The sequence below is a fragment of the Macaca nemestrina genome, chromosome 3, assembly GCF_043159975.1.
Source record: "Macaca nemestrina isolate mMacNem1 chromosome 3, mMacNem.hap1, whole genome shotgun sequence".
Classification (NCBI taxonomy): Eukaryota; Metazoa; Chordata; class Mammalia; order Primates; family Cercopithecidae; genus Macaca; species Macaca nemestrina.
Window position 1 is genome coordinate 15,120,375 of NC_092127.1, and position 14,503 is coordinate 15,134,877.

At 36.7% G+C, this 14,503-nt stretch overlaps 1 protein-coding gene across 3 annotated transcripts in view; it reads left to right on the plus strand.

Moving 5' to 3' along the window:
* LOC105466647 (glycine receptor alpha 3) overlaps positions 1-14,503 on the plus strand; it is a 179,234-nt gene that overhangs the window by 137,243 nt on the left and 27,488 nt on the right. For all 3 annotated transcript variants that reach the window (XM_011715716.3, XM_011715717.3, XM_024788140.2), the window contains one exon: positions 775-989. In XM_011715716.3, coding sequence (XP_011714018.1) covers positions 775-989 — 215 coding nt within the window. The remainder of the gene's footprint in view (positions 1-774; positions 990-14,503) is intronic.

Genomic DNA, 14,503 nt, shown 5'->3' on the forward strand with positions numbered 1-14,503 from the left:
TCGCACTTACTTTAAAGAAAATGGAAAGGCTTCTGGAACAAATAGCACCTGGCTTTAAAGAAGCACTCAAAGCATCAGAAACAGTCAATGAGTAAAGAAGATCTTTATATAATAAGTATCTGTTTCTCCTGTCTGCCTCAGAAGCAATTGTCGTAATCAAGTGAAATAATAAATCTTGGGATATTTTGACAAGTGTAAAGCGCTTTTCAAGCCGGAAGTAATAAAGTTTACTGCTATTTCCTACAAGAGTACATTCTCTTACTACATTGCTTCTTGATGCTAACAGTGAGAAATATTTTTTCAGGAATCAATATGAGTCTCTTTTCATTATCATGGAAAGTTATATGACAGGAACCTTATCAAAATGAAATTGTGAGGTCAGGAGCAGTGGCTCACACATGTAATCCCAATACTTTGGGAGGCTGAGGTGGGCAGATGACCTGAGGTCAGGAATTCGACACCAGCCTGACCAACATGGTGAAACCACATCTCTACAAAAAAAAAAAAAAAAAAAAAAATCAGCCAGGTTTGGTGGTGCATGCCTATAATCCCAGCTGCTGGGGAGACTGAGGCAGGAGAAAGTCTTGAACCCGGGGGGCGCAGGCTATAGTGAGCTGAGATCAGTCCACTTCACTCCAGCCTGGGGGACAGAGTGAGACCCTGTCTCAAAAAAAAAAAAAAAAAAAGAAAGAAAAAGAAAAGAAATTGTGATATTTGATGCCATAACAAAGACCTATTTGTACTAATTGCTGTATTTACCTTACCACCAATTAGGAAAGTTTACATGTATAGAAGTGAGATTCCATCTGGAGCGACAAATGGGATACTATCTGATCCAGATGTACATTCCCAGTCTCCTGATCGTTATTCTATCCTGGGTTTCGTTCTGGATCAACATGGATGCGGCACCGGCCAGGGTAGCTCTGGGGATAACCACTGTGCTGACGATGACGACACAGAGTTCAGGATCACGAGCTTCCTTGCCAAAGGTAAGTGCACCGAATGAGCATACACATCTTTGCACACACACTTATAATCTTGCAAAGATATCATTGTCGGCTTTGGTCAGATATTTTTCAATGGCATTTCAATGGCATTACTGGTGTTCAAAGTAATGTATAACCAAAGCAGAAAACACGTAAAACAGAAATAAATGAAAAAAATTCTGCAAACCAGTGATATCCGCTATTCACATTTTGTGTTATTATTCTCAATTATTTAAATATCGATAATACTCTTATACACTATGGAATTATTTGTATCAATAGGTTTTAAAATATTTAGAAATATATTAAACATTTAAGTTGAATCTACATGGTAATTTTAAATGGTGGCATAGTACTCCATTGTATGGATATGCCATAATTTACTTAGTCACTCTTAGGACTGATATTATAATAAATATTTATATAATAAATGTTATATATATTAGTGTATATGTATATATGTGTGTGTGTACCTGTGTCTATACATATCACACATATCATCTATATTTATATATACACATTTTATGTAAACATACATATATATCTATATATAGACACAAACACATACACACACATAGCTTTACACATATTTTTGTTATGTTCTTAGCATATATTCTTATAAACAGAATTGCTGCAATGATAGCTGTATGCATTCATATATATTGCCAAATTTATTTCCAGAAGACATATACCAATTATACTACAAGTATTTTATCAGAGTGCCCATAGTGCTGCGTCCTGAGCCAGATATGGTATATATTATTTTTGTGCGTTTTTTTTTTCTCCCTTTTGCTTTTAAGTAACCATAAGTCAATAGGAAGGAGACCTTATCTAATTCCATGATTTTCATCCATGCTGAGCTGCCAGAATTAAAATAAAATTGTTCCCTCTGTGAGGTTCGTAAAAGACCCAATATTGCTTTGCATAAGATATACTGAAATAAAACTCTTTTCATTTATTTAGCTGCATAGAAATAGAAAATTATTTTCTTCCCCTAAAATGATGTCTAAGAAGAAGTTTCTATCATCTAAATTAGGTAATTCTGCATAGCTTCCAAAAAGCTTTACTATTACTTTCATTGAAATGAAGCACTTCTGTGCAATAAAATCACATTAATTTTTTTGTGTGCATTTGATGCTATCTTCTTGCCACACCAAGTAAATTATAAATCTATTGTCATGGCTCCCTTAGTCCTTTCTACTAATTCATTCCGTGATTCAATTTATTAGATTGAAATGCCTATATAAATAAAAATTGAAAATAGGATTTAATCATTAAAATATGATATTAACACGATCTGCCTCACTAAAATTTAATGTTTGTCTTTCAAAATAATGTCTACTTTTATTAGCAAGTAATTGTATTTTCAAAATTGTTCGCATCAACTAGTGTTTCCTAAAATATTGTTCATGTGAAAATTGTAAATCTGTTTATAAATGCAAACTAGTAAGACTCAATGCTTATTTACATAAGGATAAATGTTGCAACAGTAATATCTGGGTAATAGTGGAAGTGTCATGGTTAATTTGTAAAGGAAATCGCCAGTTTACTCACTGATCTTTATGAGCTAAAGATTTCTGAAATCTTTAGCTTTATGAAAGCTCATTTGTCTGTCTGCTGTGAGTCAGAAAAAAGAGAATCTGTGGCTTCTACAAGACAGGATAGAAAGACGCTTATGTACAGAGAGTAAAGCTAGAATTGGGGCTGTATGGAAATGTGAGTAGAGGATGCAGAGATAAAGCAAGCAATAAATTAAAAACACAGAATTAAGGCACAACTTAAAAAAAAGAAGAATGACTAGGACTGCTTCATATTTTTTTTCACAAGAAATAGGAGACATTTTTAAAAGGCTTTAATTTCCACAAGACCTTAGAGAAGAAATAAATTTTCAGCCATGAGTTCAACTATACAAGTACACGTGTACAAAACCTCTCCATCTCTCTGATCATAAAGACGATGACATCTAAAAACGTGATGACTCAGACCCACAAAAAGAATTGATTGAGAAAGTGATACCTTAAAAGAAGTTGACTGTATCGTCTTAGAATTCAGGATAAGTCAGGAATAAAAGGTTTCAGGATAAGTCAGGAATAAAAGGTTTAGCAGAATGAATTACTTACGTTCAATTTTAGCAGGGCAGACCCCAAGGACCCAGGATAAACAACAAGAATTAATCTGTTGGATGAGACATTCGAAAGAGTAGAAAATCTCTTTAAAAATGCAATTCTGATTCTGTGACTTTATTGGGCCAGAGAGGCAGGAGGTGAGGGCGTTACAACTTGCATTTAGAAACACATGTGTGAGACCATGCACCTTAAGATCTTCTACTCTCAGTCTCACAAAAGAACCCTCAGAAGTCTGAAAGTCTTGCCACTAAATCACCCAGAATTTACCTACTGACAGTTTCTAGGAAGTAGAAACACAAAGTTACATTCAGGAAAATTGACTATCAAATATCGGAGAGTGAAACAATAAATCATTAATTTGTGATCTTTGCCTAGTGTTTTGTCTAGGCTCTGTGTCAATGTATCTCCTGTAAGATAAGAACGAGCTTAGAAATTGCTTAAGTAAGACTCAGAGAATGAAATCTCAAAGAATGTACTATAGCCAGCTTCTAGAGAACTACAGAGCTGATATTCCTCTCTGATATTTTCTATTGCATCAGCCTCTACAATGTCATGATAAATCAAGCATGTAGTCTCTCAAAGCAAGAACACGCCTGTGACTGGTTCCTTGAAACTTGAACTCTTTCACATTTTTGCAGTGTCTGTATCAGGTGGCCACAAAAAGGTGATATACGCATTCTATTCCAAGCAAATTTTCAAGGTTGTGTAACTTTAGGAGCGCTTTCTTACACCGTGTGCTTGGGGCAGACTGAGATAAAATGGCGATGACCATGGCGCCCATCAAGGAAGACTTCATAGGACTTCATAATGATTGGGTTTAATTTGGGCGCAGCAATGGGCCACTGATGAATTTTAATAAGGGGGGCAATTACACTGACTTCTGTTTGAAGACCAGATAGAAGAGGTAGAGTGGGAGCAAGGAGTCCACCAAGCAAGCTATTGTGGTCCACAGCAGATGATGGTCTGGCAAGATTGGTAACAACAGAGACAGAGAGTAGCAGATGGCTTTAGAAAGAAGTAAATGTTTTTGAAAAAATATATTTGGAGGTAAAACAGACAGGATTTGCTTATGAATTGAACACGGAAGATTCAGGGAAATGCAGGAGTCAAGGGTGGCATTCAAGTAAGTAACTAGGCAAGTAGAGATGATAGTTACTAATAGGGAAGGTTGGGGGAAAGGTTAATTGTGAATTCTTTTATAAAACATGTTAACTTGGACACATTTACAAGACAATCACATGGAATTGTCAAAAACTAAGAACTTCCAAAGTTCTGACCAACAACACCCAGCCCTCAGACTTTAGGGAATAAACTACAGATGAATTGAGAAGTGGACTAGAGGTGATTTTTCTGGTGGAAGAAAGCCTGGAAGGACAGGGAAAGAAGATGTATTTGTGCTTGGCCCTCTTCCTACAGCTGAATATCTTCTCTCTCTGTTCCTCCCCCAGGGCTATCCCTACCCATACACAGAATATATTAGATAGTTTGGTTAAAGGCAAGATCCACTCACCCCAGAACTTTACTCCTGAATTCTTTGAGATCTCAGCATTCTGTAATCTTTTTTTAGATATGGAAAGCTAGTCCTTCTTAGGAGGATTCATTTCATCAGGGGTGAAAGAGGGGATAGTAATAATATTTCAATTATTTTTTAGTATAAATATAATTTCAATATTCAGTTAAGACCTTGACAGTGAAGGAATTAAGTATGGGGATGGGTAAGAACAGAGAAAATCTGTAGAAGAGACAAAACATAGTTTTAATTTGTAAACACTGAGTACTAGAAGGAATCCGCATTAGGGAACTTTGGAGAAGTCTTGGCTATACAGCAATATTATATAAACCTTACCCTTTCTTTTATGATTTCAACAATCAATTAATTCCTGTTAGAGATCTACCCTCATTATTTTTTTTCCATCCTGTTCTATAGAGACTGGCTAAGGACCAGGTCTGGTGCATGTTTTATGCTTCATATCATCTGCAGAAGTACACAAGTGTCACTATGCATACCTTATTTTAGTCTTTTAAACTTATTGTCATATCAGAGATTTTTGAACATAGCATATCAGACAGGTGCACACACACACACACACACACACTATACACAATGCACACATTCACGTACACAGATAGAAATTTGGCAGGGTGGGGAATCTCTAGATTCAACTTTATCCAAACCCTAGCTCTTAGCACAATATATTAATATTATGACATTCTTGGCACTTGGGGCTGATGATCCAGTTGCATCACAATTATTCTGCATAACAACTCCCAAATCTCAATGGTTTACAACATTTCTTCTTGCTCCCAGGACTGTGAGGTGCCTGTGTCTCTTCTGGGCTTGCCCTGAGATTGACTATTCAAGTGAGCATGGATCTAGGCTGTGGAGTGGGTTTCAGATCTGCTCCCTGTGTCTCCTCATTTTGGGGCTGCAGGAACCTGTAAGATGTTCTTTCCATGGAGGAGTGCTGGAGAGCAAGAAGGCAAGCACAAACATGCAAGCTTTTGCTCAGAATTGGCACACAGTCGCTTCTGTTCTCGTTCCATAAATTACACCTAGTCTCATGGCCAAACTGAAAGTCAGTGGGGTGGAAGACTGGGCTCCACCCACAGGGAAGCCTTGGAGCGGAAGAAGGGAAAAAGGAATTGTAAATAATCTTATCTACCTCGGGGCAATTATTTGTTTAAGTTTTCTGTCTCCTTTCTTAGACCACACTCTGGCTTGTCAGTAAATGCTCAGAAAAACAGGAGGGGAGGAAGGGATAGGAAAGAAATAGAGAATAATCCCAGGGAGATTCAATGTGAATTTCTCTGCTCCCATCACTATGGCCATCTCATTGAAAACAGAGCTACTAAGCATTAAAAAATGAGGAGCACTTGAAAATTCAAATATGGCTTTTTGATTAAATATTTTACAGAAACTCAGAAGCTGGTAGCCTATTGAGATTGCAAATTCTTCACCGAAAGCTGTTTATGGTCAATGATTACTTAGAACCTTTTACCTCTCTCAATTCCACTCATTTTTCCCCTTTGAAGTTCTCTGTGAAATTGTCCTCATTTTGAGAGGCGGTGTCTGCGTGCAGTGGCTCAAACCCGTAATCCCAGCACTTTGGGAAGCAGAAGAGGGTGGATCATTTGAGGCTAGGAGTTTGAGATCAGCCTGGCCAACATGGCAAAAACCCGTCTCCAGTAAAAAATACAAAAATTAGCTGGGCGTGGTGGTGGCCACCTGTAATCCCAGCTACTCTGGAGGCTGAGGCACCAGAATCACTTAAACCTGGGAGGCAGAGGTTGCAGTGAGCCGAGATTGTGCCACTGCACTCCAGCCTGGGTGACAGAGCAAGACTCCATCTCAAAAAAATAATAAAAAATAAAAAATAAGAAAAATAATGATGATAGCTTTTATATTATATTAAGTTTTCATTCTTGATAAAGACACCAATTTTAAAAGTGATTATAACTATTAGAAAATATAAATTGAACTGATACATTTTTTGAACACCACAATTGTGTTGGCACACAGATATTTATGTGAGATTGATTACAATAAAAAGATAGGAAATGGGAAGAAAAATGAAGGATTTCTATTCACTGTTTGTTCATAGCTAATTAGCAAATATACATTCTTATTCTTCTCAAAAAAATACCCTTAAATATTAAAGGAGAGTAAATTGTGTTAGTGATAACATAATGGGGTTAGGAGAGCTACATAGTAATCAGGTTTTCCTATTAATATAGCAATTAATAGTTATTATTGTCAGTAATGTTTTGGTCCAAACCATTTAAATATAACATTTTAATATTTGCTGAAAATGTACCTAACCAATATTACTTCAATCAAGTTCAGTACAAACATGATCCAAGTGGGTTCATTTTAAATTTATTACTGTGACAGAATGTGTAATAAATTTAGCTTTATGATACAATGCTTGATGTAAGCAATATATTCAACTAAATTTTTTAAATGTTCATGGATCATAGTAAATACTATAATTCCATATACACTCATTTAGGAAAATGGAAAAAAAGAAAAAATGCCCAGAAAATGAAATAATTATTTAGTCATACCCTTATCACAAGATATAATGTATATGAATACCATCTAATTTTATTACTGATAAAAAAAATATCCGTTTTGTAAATAAAAAAGTCCTAAAAAATGGGTGGGTTCTTTGATAAGAAGGATAGAGATTGTTGGATGTCTCTAGCTCTACATTTCATCTTAGGACCTCCTTTACTAGACTTATTAGATTCCATCAAGGACCTACTTAGGACCTACTTTACTAGAATTATTAGATTCCATCAAGCTGAAAGATTAATGATTATCAAGCATTTTCTCTGTACTTGAGATAGAGACAGGACTGCTACATAAATTCTTAAATCTGATAGAACAACTAGGGAAAAGTATATGGTCAAATCATAAACTTTAAACCTTTTTAAAATGGCATAATACCACACCTTTGACATCAAACTAAGTTTAAAAACAAAGATATGTATTCAATGTGGAGACTACTTTACGTAAATAAAGTCATCCACCACATTCATATATATGCTAGAATCATACCATGAGCCCCCAAAAGACAAAAGTGGATGTAAAACTACCATCTCGCCAGTGAAAGAAAACACGTTGCCCCCAAATCAGTGTAAAACAAACACCTTTACAGGCTTTATCTGTCTTCAAGATACCTACTTGAAGTTTTAAATGAAGCTCTTAAACTCCAGAGGAAAAGGGAATAGGAATTGATATGATTACCATAAAAAATGATGTTATAGAAACACAAAACCTTCACTACAAAAATGCAGAAGAGAGAGGTCACAAATATGATTTAACCTGAGTTGTTCAAAAAAAACAAAGGTAATATATTAAGAAATGCTAGGAAGTCTAACAGCATGCAGCATTTTCTTTTTTCTTTTCTTTTTTTTTTTTTTAATTACACTTCAAGTTCTAGGGTACATGTGCACAACGTGCAGGTTTGTTACATATGTATACATGTGCCATATTGGTGTGCTGCACCCATTAACTCGTCATTTACATTAGGTATATCTCCTAATGCTATCCATCCCCACTCCCCATTCCCACAATAGGACCCATTGTGTGATGTTCCCCTTCCTGTGTCCAAGTGATCTCATTGTTCAATTCCCACCTATGAGTGAGAACATGCGGTATTTGGTTTCCTGTTCTTGCGATAGTTTGCTGAGAATGATGGTTTCCAGCTGCATCCATGTCCCTACAAAGGACATGAACTCATCCTTTTTTATGGCTGCATAGTATTCCATGGTGTATATGCAGCATGCAGCATTTTCAGTGACATCTAGGTCTGACAATTTCTCCTAAGTGTTAAACATAAGAAAAAGAGCTACAGACTACAGAAAAAATGATGGTAAAACTCCAGTTACTGAAGTGGGAGTCAGAGATAACTGTGACTTTTCAAAATTATTTAGCCTTTTTGGTTGTACTTTCTTTGTCTGGTGACTGAAGTATTGGTTAAATTTACCTCTTTGGAAACAATGAAGTTCTGTTATTATGTGACTCTCTGTTATATTTTATCTCATGAAGTAAAAACCATTGCATGAGTGCCTCACACATGTAATCCCAGCACTTTGGGAGGCTGAGGTGGGAGGATCGCTTGAGGCCAGGAGTTCAAGGCTAGCCTGAGCAACATGGTGAGACTCTGTCTCCACATTTTTTTTTTTAATTAGCAAAGTGTGGTAACAAACACTTATAGTCCTAGCTGCTTGAGAGGCTGAGGCAGGAGAATTGCTTGAGCCCAGGACCTCGAGACTGCAGTGAGTTATGACTGCACCACTGCACTTCAATCTGGGTGACAGAGCAAAACCCTTTCACAAAAACAAAACAAAACAAAAATCCCTTATGTGAAAAATAAATATTGTGTTAGAAGCATCATTCATTTACTAAGGGTTATGAGTATGATAATCATCATGAACGTTCCACCAGCAGTACTGTTGTGAGTCACCCTCCAGGATGATAAATGTTAGAATGTCGAAACTCACAATATCCTGGGCTGTATGTTTCATTGCCTAGTTATTCGTTCTCCGAGAAAGTAGTCCTCGAGTTACCTCTTTTTGCCTTTTCAGTATCAGCTCCATTCCACTTCAACACCTGTTTTTAAAACATTATTATTTCCTTTTGTTCAGATTCCTTGATCTCAGGCTTTAGGTCTTAATGAAGTTTGAAATACTTTTGAGATTAATATTACTTTTTCCTGTTACCAAATGTAAAATTCTTATGCAGGTTCTTGCACTGAGGAGAAATGTAGGATTAAGGGTACTACAAATTTGTATTTTAAAAATGAATGATTAAATGAATAGTCAATGAGATCTGAAATTAAAACCTCAGAAAACAAGGCATAACACAAGCAGAGACATTTGCAGCTTATCCAGAGAAAAAGCATTTATCTGTAGGCTTCTATCACTTGCCCATTGCACAGCCAAAATTATTCATCACAGTTTACTTGACATTTCTGAGGAACTAGGGCAATCCACCAGGACTGAATGTTATTAAAAGAAGAACAAATTACCCTATTCAAAGGGCTATTTTAGCTCATCAAAAGCATACACTACCATGTTTTATTATACCTTTTCCTCAAATAAAAAGCAAGTTTGGATTGAGAAGAGAATTGACAAACTACCTCTCTAAAGGATCCCTGGAAATTTACCTTATAGAGTTCCTACATGTAGATGTAGATGAGATTTTGTGATTCAAACTCCAGGTTCTGGTTTAATCAATTTCTTTCTCTTAAGTTTAAACTATGCTGTTTATAAATACATTTAAATTTCCATTTCTAGAATCCATTGATATAGTCATCTGGGTTATAATTTAGCTAACCACATCAAATGTATCTTTGCCCATTAATATATTGTTGTCTATAGGCTGTAGCAGGAATTTATTGGTCACAGGAAAATCCTTTTGACGACCTCCATGTGGACTGAGGTAAAGGTACACACCTTGGCAGGCCTCTCAACCACAGCATATACTGCCATAGATAATACAGTTCACTCAATGTACTTGTTAAGGAATATGATCCAAAATTATTGCTATTCAATAATCCTATCAAAAGTTGGTGCAAAAGTAAACTTATTTATGAAGGATTACGTGAGAAATACGCAAGTCATCTATTTCTCTGGACTTGTTTTAGTCCATTTTCACATTGCTATAAAGAATTACCTGAGACTGGGTAATTTATAAAGAAAAGAGGATTAATTGGCTCACGATTCTACAGGCTACACAGGCTTCTGCTTCTGGGGGGCCTCAGGAAACTTACAATCATAGTGGAATGTGAAGGGGAAGCAAGCACTTCTTATGTGGCTGGAGCAGGAGGAAGAAGATTGAAAGGGAAGGTGCCACACACTTTTAAACAACCAGATCTCATGAGAACTCTGTCACAAGGCAGCACTAGAGGGATGGTGCTAAACCATTAGAAACCACCCCCGTAATGGAATTACCTCCCACCAGGCCCCACCTCCAACACTAGGGATTACGTTTCAACATAAGATATGAGTGGGGATACAGATCCAAACCATTATCAGGATCAGAGAGCACAAAGTCAAATGACTTCAGGGGTCAGATGCACAAATCAATGAACAAAGTGGTCTGGTATAATTAATGAGGGGTGGAGGGATGAGCAGTATGGTTAACTGATGATGAGCATTCCATGCTTAGAAGCATATTCTTTTTCTTTTTTCAGATATTGTGCAGTCCAGACAAACTTATTCTCATACATAAATTTGGCTTGCAGACTGCCTGTCTTTATTCTCTGCATCTAGAGAATTGATTATCTGTCTTAGGTTAAGTGCTTCAAAGCACCACCTGGACTCTACTTTTTTGTACCTCCTTACAATTCATATTGCTGAATTTGGACCTGACACTATTGTTTTAGAAAATTTTTGGCTGAAAATCAGGGGAAATTTCTTATGCTTTATCATACCCTAATTAATTGACAGCTTCTTTCTATACAGCAGTGAGTTTTTCTCTTTAACACGGGTGCCTTTATGTGCTATTCAAGATATCACAGTGATCAAATCATAATCCACATGTTCCTTAATTCTGTACTTATGAGGATTCTTGTTTCAGAAGGACAAATAGAAATCGCCCCTACCTGAGTTTCTCTGGAGTTAGCATAATGCTCTGTGCCACCGAGGCTACTTTCCCCTCTAGGCATGTGGTAGGATTACATCTCCTAGTGCTCTTGTGATCAGGGTTGACTGTGAGTACTTCTGGCTAATGAACTTTGAGCGGAAGCAACCTGTTCCACTACCAGTCTGGAACATTTGTGACCAAATGCGAGAACCACCAGCGACTTGGTTTTCCTCTGCTGCTGTGTTACAAGTGAGGATAGCAATGACAACACCACTCCAGGGTCAGCATTCAACTCAAAGTAGACATGGAATATGAGAGCCAAATAAACCTTTGTTTCTTCAAGCCAGAGAAATTTTGTGGTTATTTGATAATTGCTTTGTGTCCTAGCTTGAATCCTCCCTACGCCAAACTCCTCATGTCACTGGAGGGTAGATACAGAGAAATCTCATGGTTAGGCAAGCTCCCTGAACATGACTGCTTCTCAGAGCCAAAAAAAAAAAAAAAAAAGGGACTTGATTCCCTGTTTAATAACCAAGATGACTGACAGCAATAAAATCCAATTTTTATAGATATAGATATAGATATAGATATATAGATATATCTATATATTTCTTACTTGACATGCAAGAGGCAGGCTTTCTCTATTTCTAATGAAAATTTTACAAGAAAGAAAAACTGCATAATTTCTTGTGAAAAAATATAAGAAATCTACAGAACATATGGTGCTTATATTACTTTCCCTAAATTATAAAACTTTTTTTAGAATGAAAAAGGCTAGGCCTTGCAATAACCTAGCTTGGTTACTCAGTTGATCATTTATCAAGCTGATCTCTTCCTGGATTGCTACATGGCAAGTAGTCAATAGTCTCCTGGCTCCTGGCTCATAAACAACTTTAGTATATTTAATACTGCTGGGGGACACACATGGTATTTCAAAGGATAAAACATTTCTCTTATCTTAATAGTTTTGCTTCACCTGAGCAACTAGGTTGTTTTCATCTACTAAATATAATGACCATTTCTTTTTATACGTCGTCTACTAGGAAGTTGACTGTCAGATTTTAGGATCAAAGCTAGCAAATATGGAGGATCTCACAGTATGTATTTTGTGCACCGACATTACTCTTAAATATCAGATGAAATTTAAAAAGCCTGGAATTTTAAGATACAGAGAGGAATTCCAATTTACAGTGTTTACAGTTGTTGATTTGCAGTGGTGTCTTAAACGGAAGCAGCCTAATAACTATGTGATATAGAATAGTAGTTAAGTTCGTGGGCTCTGGAACCGTGTGAGTTACATTCAAATCCTAGTTTTGCTACTTGGTAGCCATGTGGCCTTAAGCAAGTTATTTCACTACAGCTGTTTCCTCATCTTTAAAATAGGGATGATTGCCTCTATTGTTGTGAGGTTTCAGTGTTACTGTATGGACACTACTGTATTAAGAACATCTCCTGGCATATTAGTTAATATATTTATGTTTCTAATAATAAATGGCTAGTGATTACAAGTCAATACACAGGAGTCAACCTAACTGAGAGACTTTACCATAAATAACCCTGTGCTGCATCCTAGAGATACAAAAATGAATAAGGTCTGGCCTTTGTCTTAGCTCATGGAATGTAATAGCCTAAAAGCAGAAGATACATAAGTGGATAATATCAGCACACTGAGACAAAATCAACGATACAATGGAGTTATTTGGTATTTGCTATCAATACATATTTTGTTAACGTATTAGTATAGACATCTCATCTTCAAATCTTCATGGACATACTAATTTTTGCATCCTTCTAACCAAAGTTTTTGGAAAGTGGAAAGCATTTAAAAATTGCAGGATAGTGTAATTAACTGATGGGGGGGGGCATTCAAGTGGTGCTAGCCACAGACATCTTACAGGACCTACCACAAAAATAAATACAATTACAGTTGTAATGAGTGACCTATGAAAAAAGTAAAAGTGGGATGCCAAGAAGCATTATTGTGGCCTGGGCATTTGAGGATAGTTTCCCTGAGGAAGTAGCTTGCAAGCTGAGACGTGCAGGATGAACATCCATTACCCAAAGAAGGAGGTTTCCAGCCAAAAGTAATAGCAAAAAAAAATAAAATAAAAAAATAAACAAAAGTAAATACAAAACAACTGAGGCAGAGTGGAGTTTGTCAATTGCTTTCAGGTTTTCAAAAACTAAAAGAAGGGAAATGTAGCTACTACATAATAAGCAAGTAAGAAACTGTCATAAGGTGGTAATTATTCCTTCCACAGTGTGGTCTTCCCTGGCCACTGCCATCTAACATAGCCGCCTTCTAGAACCCAGTCAGTCCTTCATATCTTTACCCTCCTGCATTTTCTTTACATTTCTCTTAAATTATCTTATATATGTGTTTGCTTTTATTGTATGTTTTTCTAACTTGAGTATAAGCTCCATTAATTATAGAGCTTGTCTGTCTTTCTCATCTCTATACCTATAACACCTAATGACAGAACTTGAGTTCATCATTGGCATTCAGTAAATGTTGAATAAAAAACAGAAATGAAAGCTAGGCTTTATGTGAAGGGTCAATATGCATTATTATGAAAGGCTAATTATGAAGGGCTTTATACCCTATAAAACAGATTTTGAACATTAAATTAACAGAGAGCAAATGAAGAATTGTAAGCCTAAAGCAATGCAATCAGATTTGCATTTAAAAATCAGTAACTCTTGTGGCAAGGGTAGAGCTGAGGGACTAGGACACGCTGTGGCTTCCATCAGTGTGATGGCAGTATCGGGAAGGACAGAAATTGATAAACTTGAGAAATGGAAAGAAAAGATAATTAACAGGGCTGCATCTTTGAAAAAAGAGAGTGAGAAGCCTCCTAGATTTGGGGGTGAACAACTGCGAGTAGAGTCTCTTAATGAGAAGAGAGGGGAGCTGTGCATATTTGCTGGGTTTTTTTGTTTGTTTGTTTTTTGTTTTTGGTGGGGGAGGGTGTAGTCTGGTAGAGATTCTTAACTCCTTTTTAGTCAAATTAAGTTTGAGGTGTGGGAGACAGTCAGAGTGCCATGAAGGAAGAACCTGGATAAAGGGGGATCTAGTCAGGAAATAGAGGTTTGGGGATCATAAGCACAGAAGAGGAATTGAATCCATAGGGATAGATAAGATGGATTAGTGGGTTATGTCCCAATGAGAATAGAAGAGGACCAAGGCCATCTCCCTAAGGAGCTCAAGAAAAGAAAGAGAATCCAGAAAACCGACGGGGTGGAGTAAAGGGAGGGAAACCCAGAGAATGCAGGTCACAGAAGCCATGGAAAGGGCA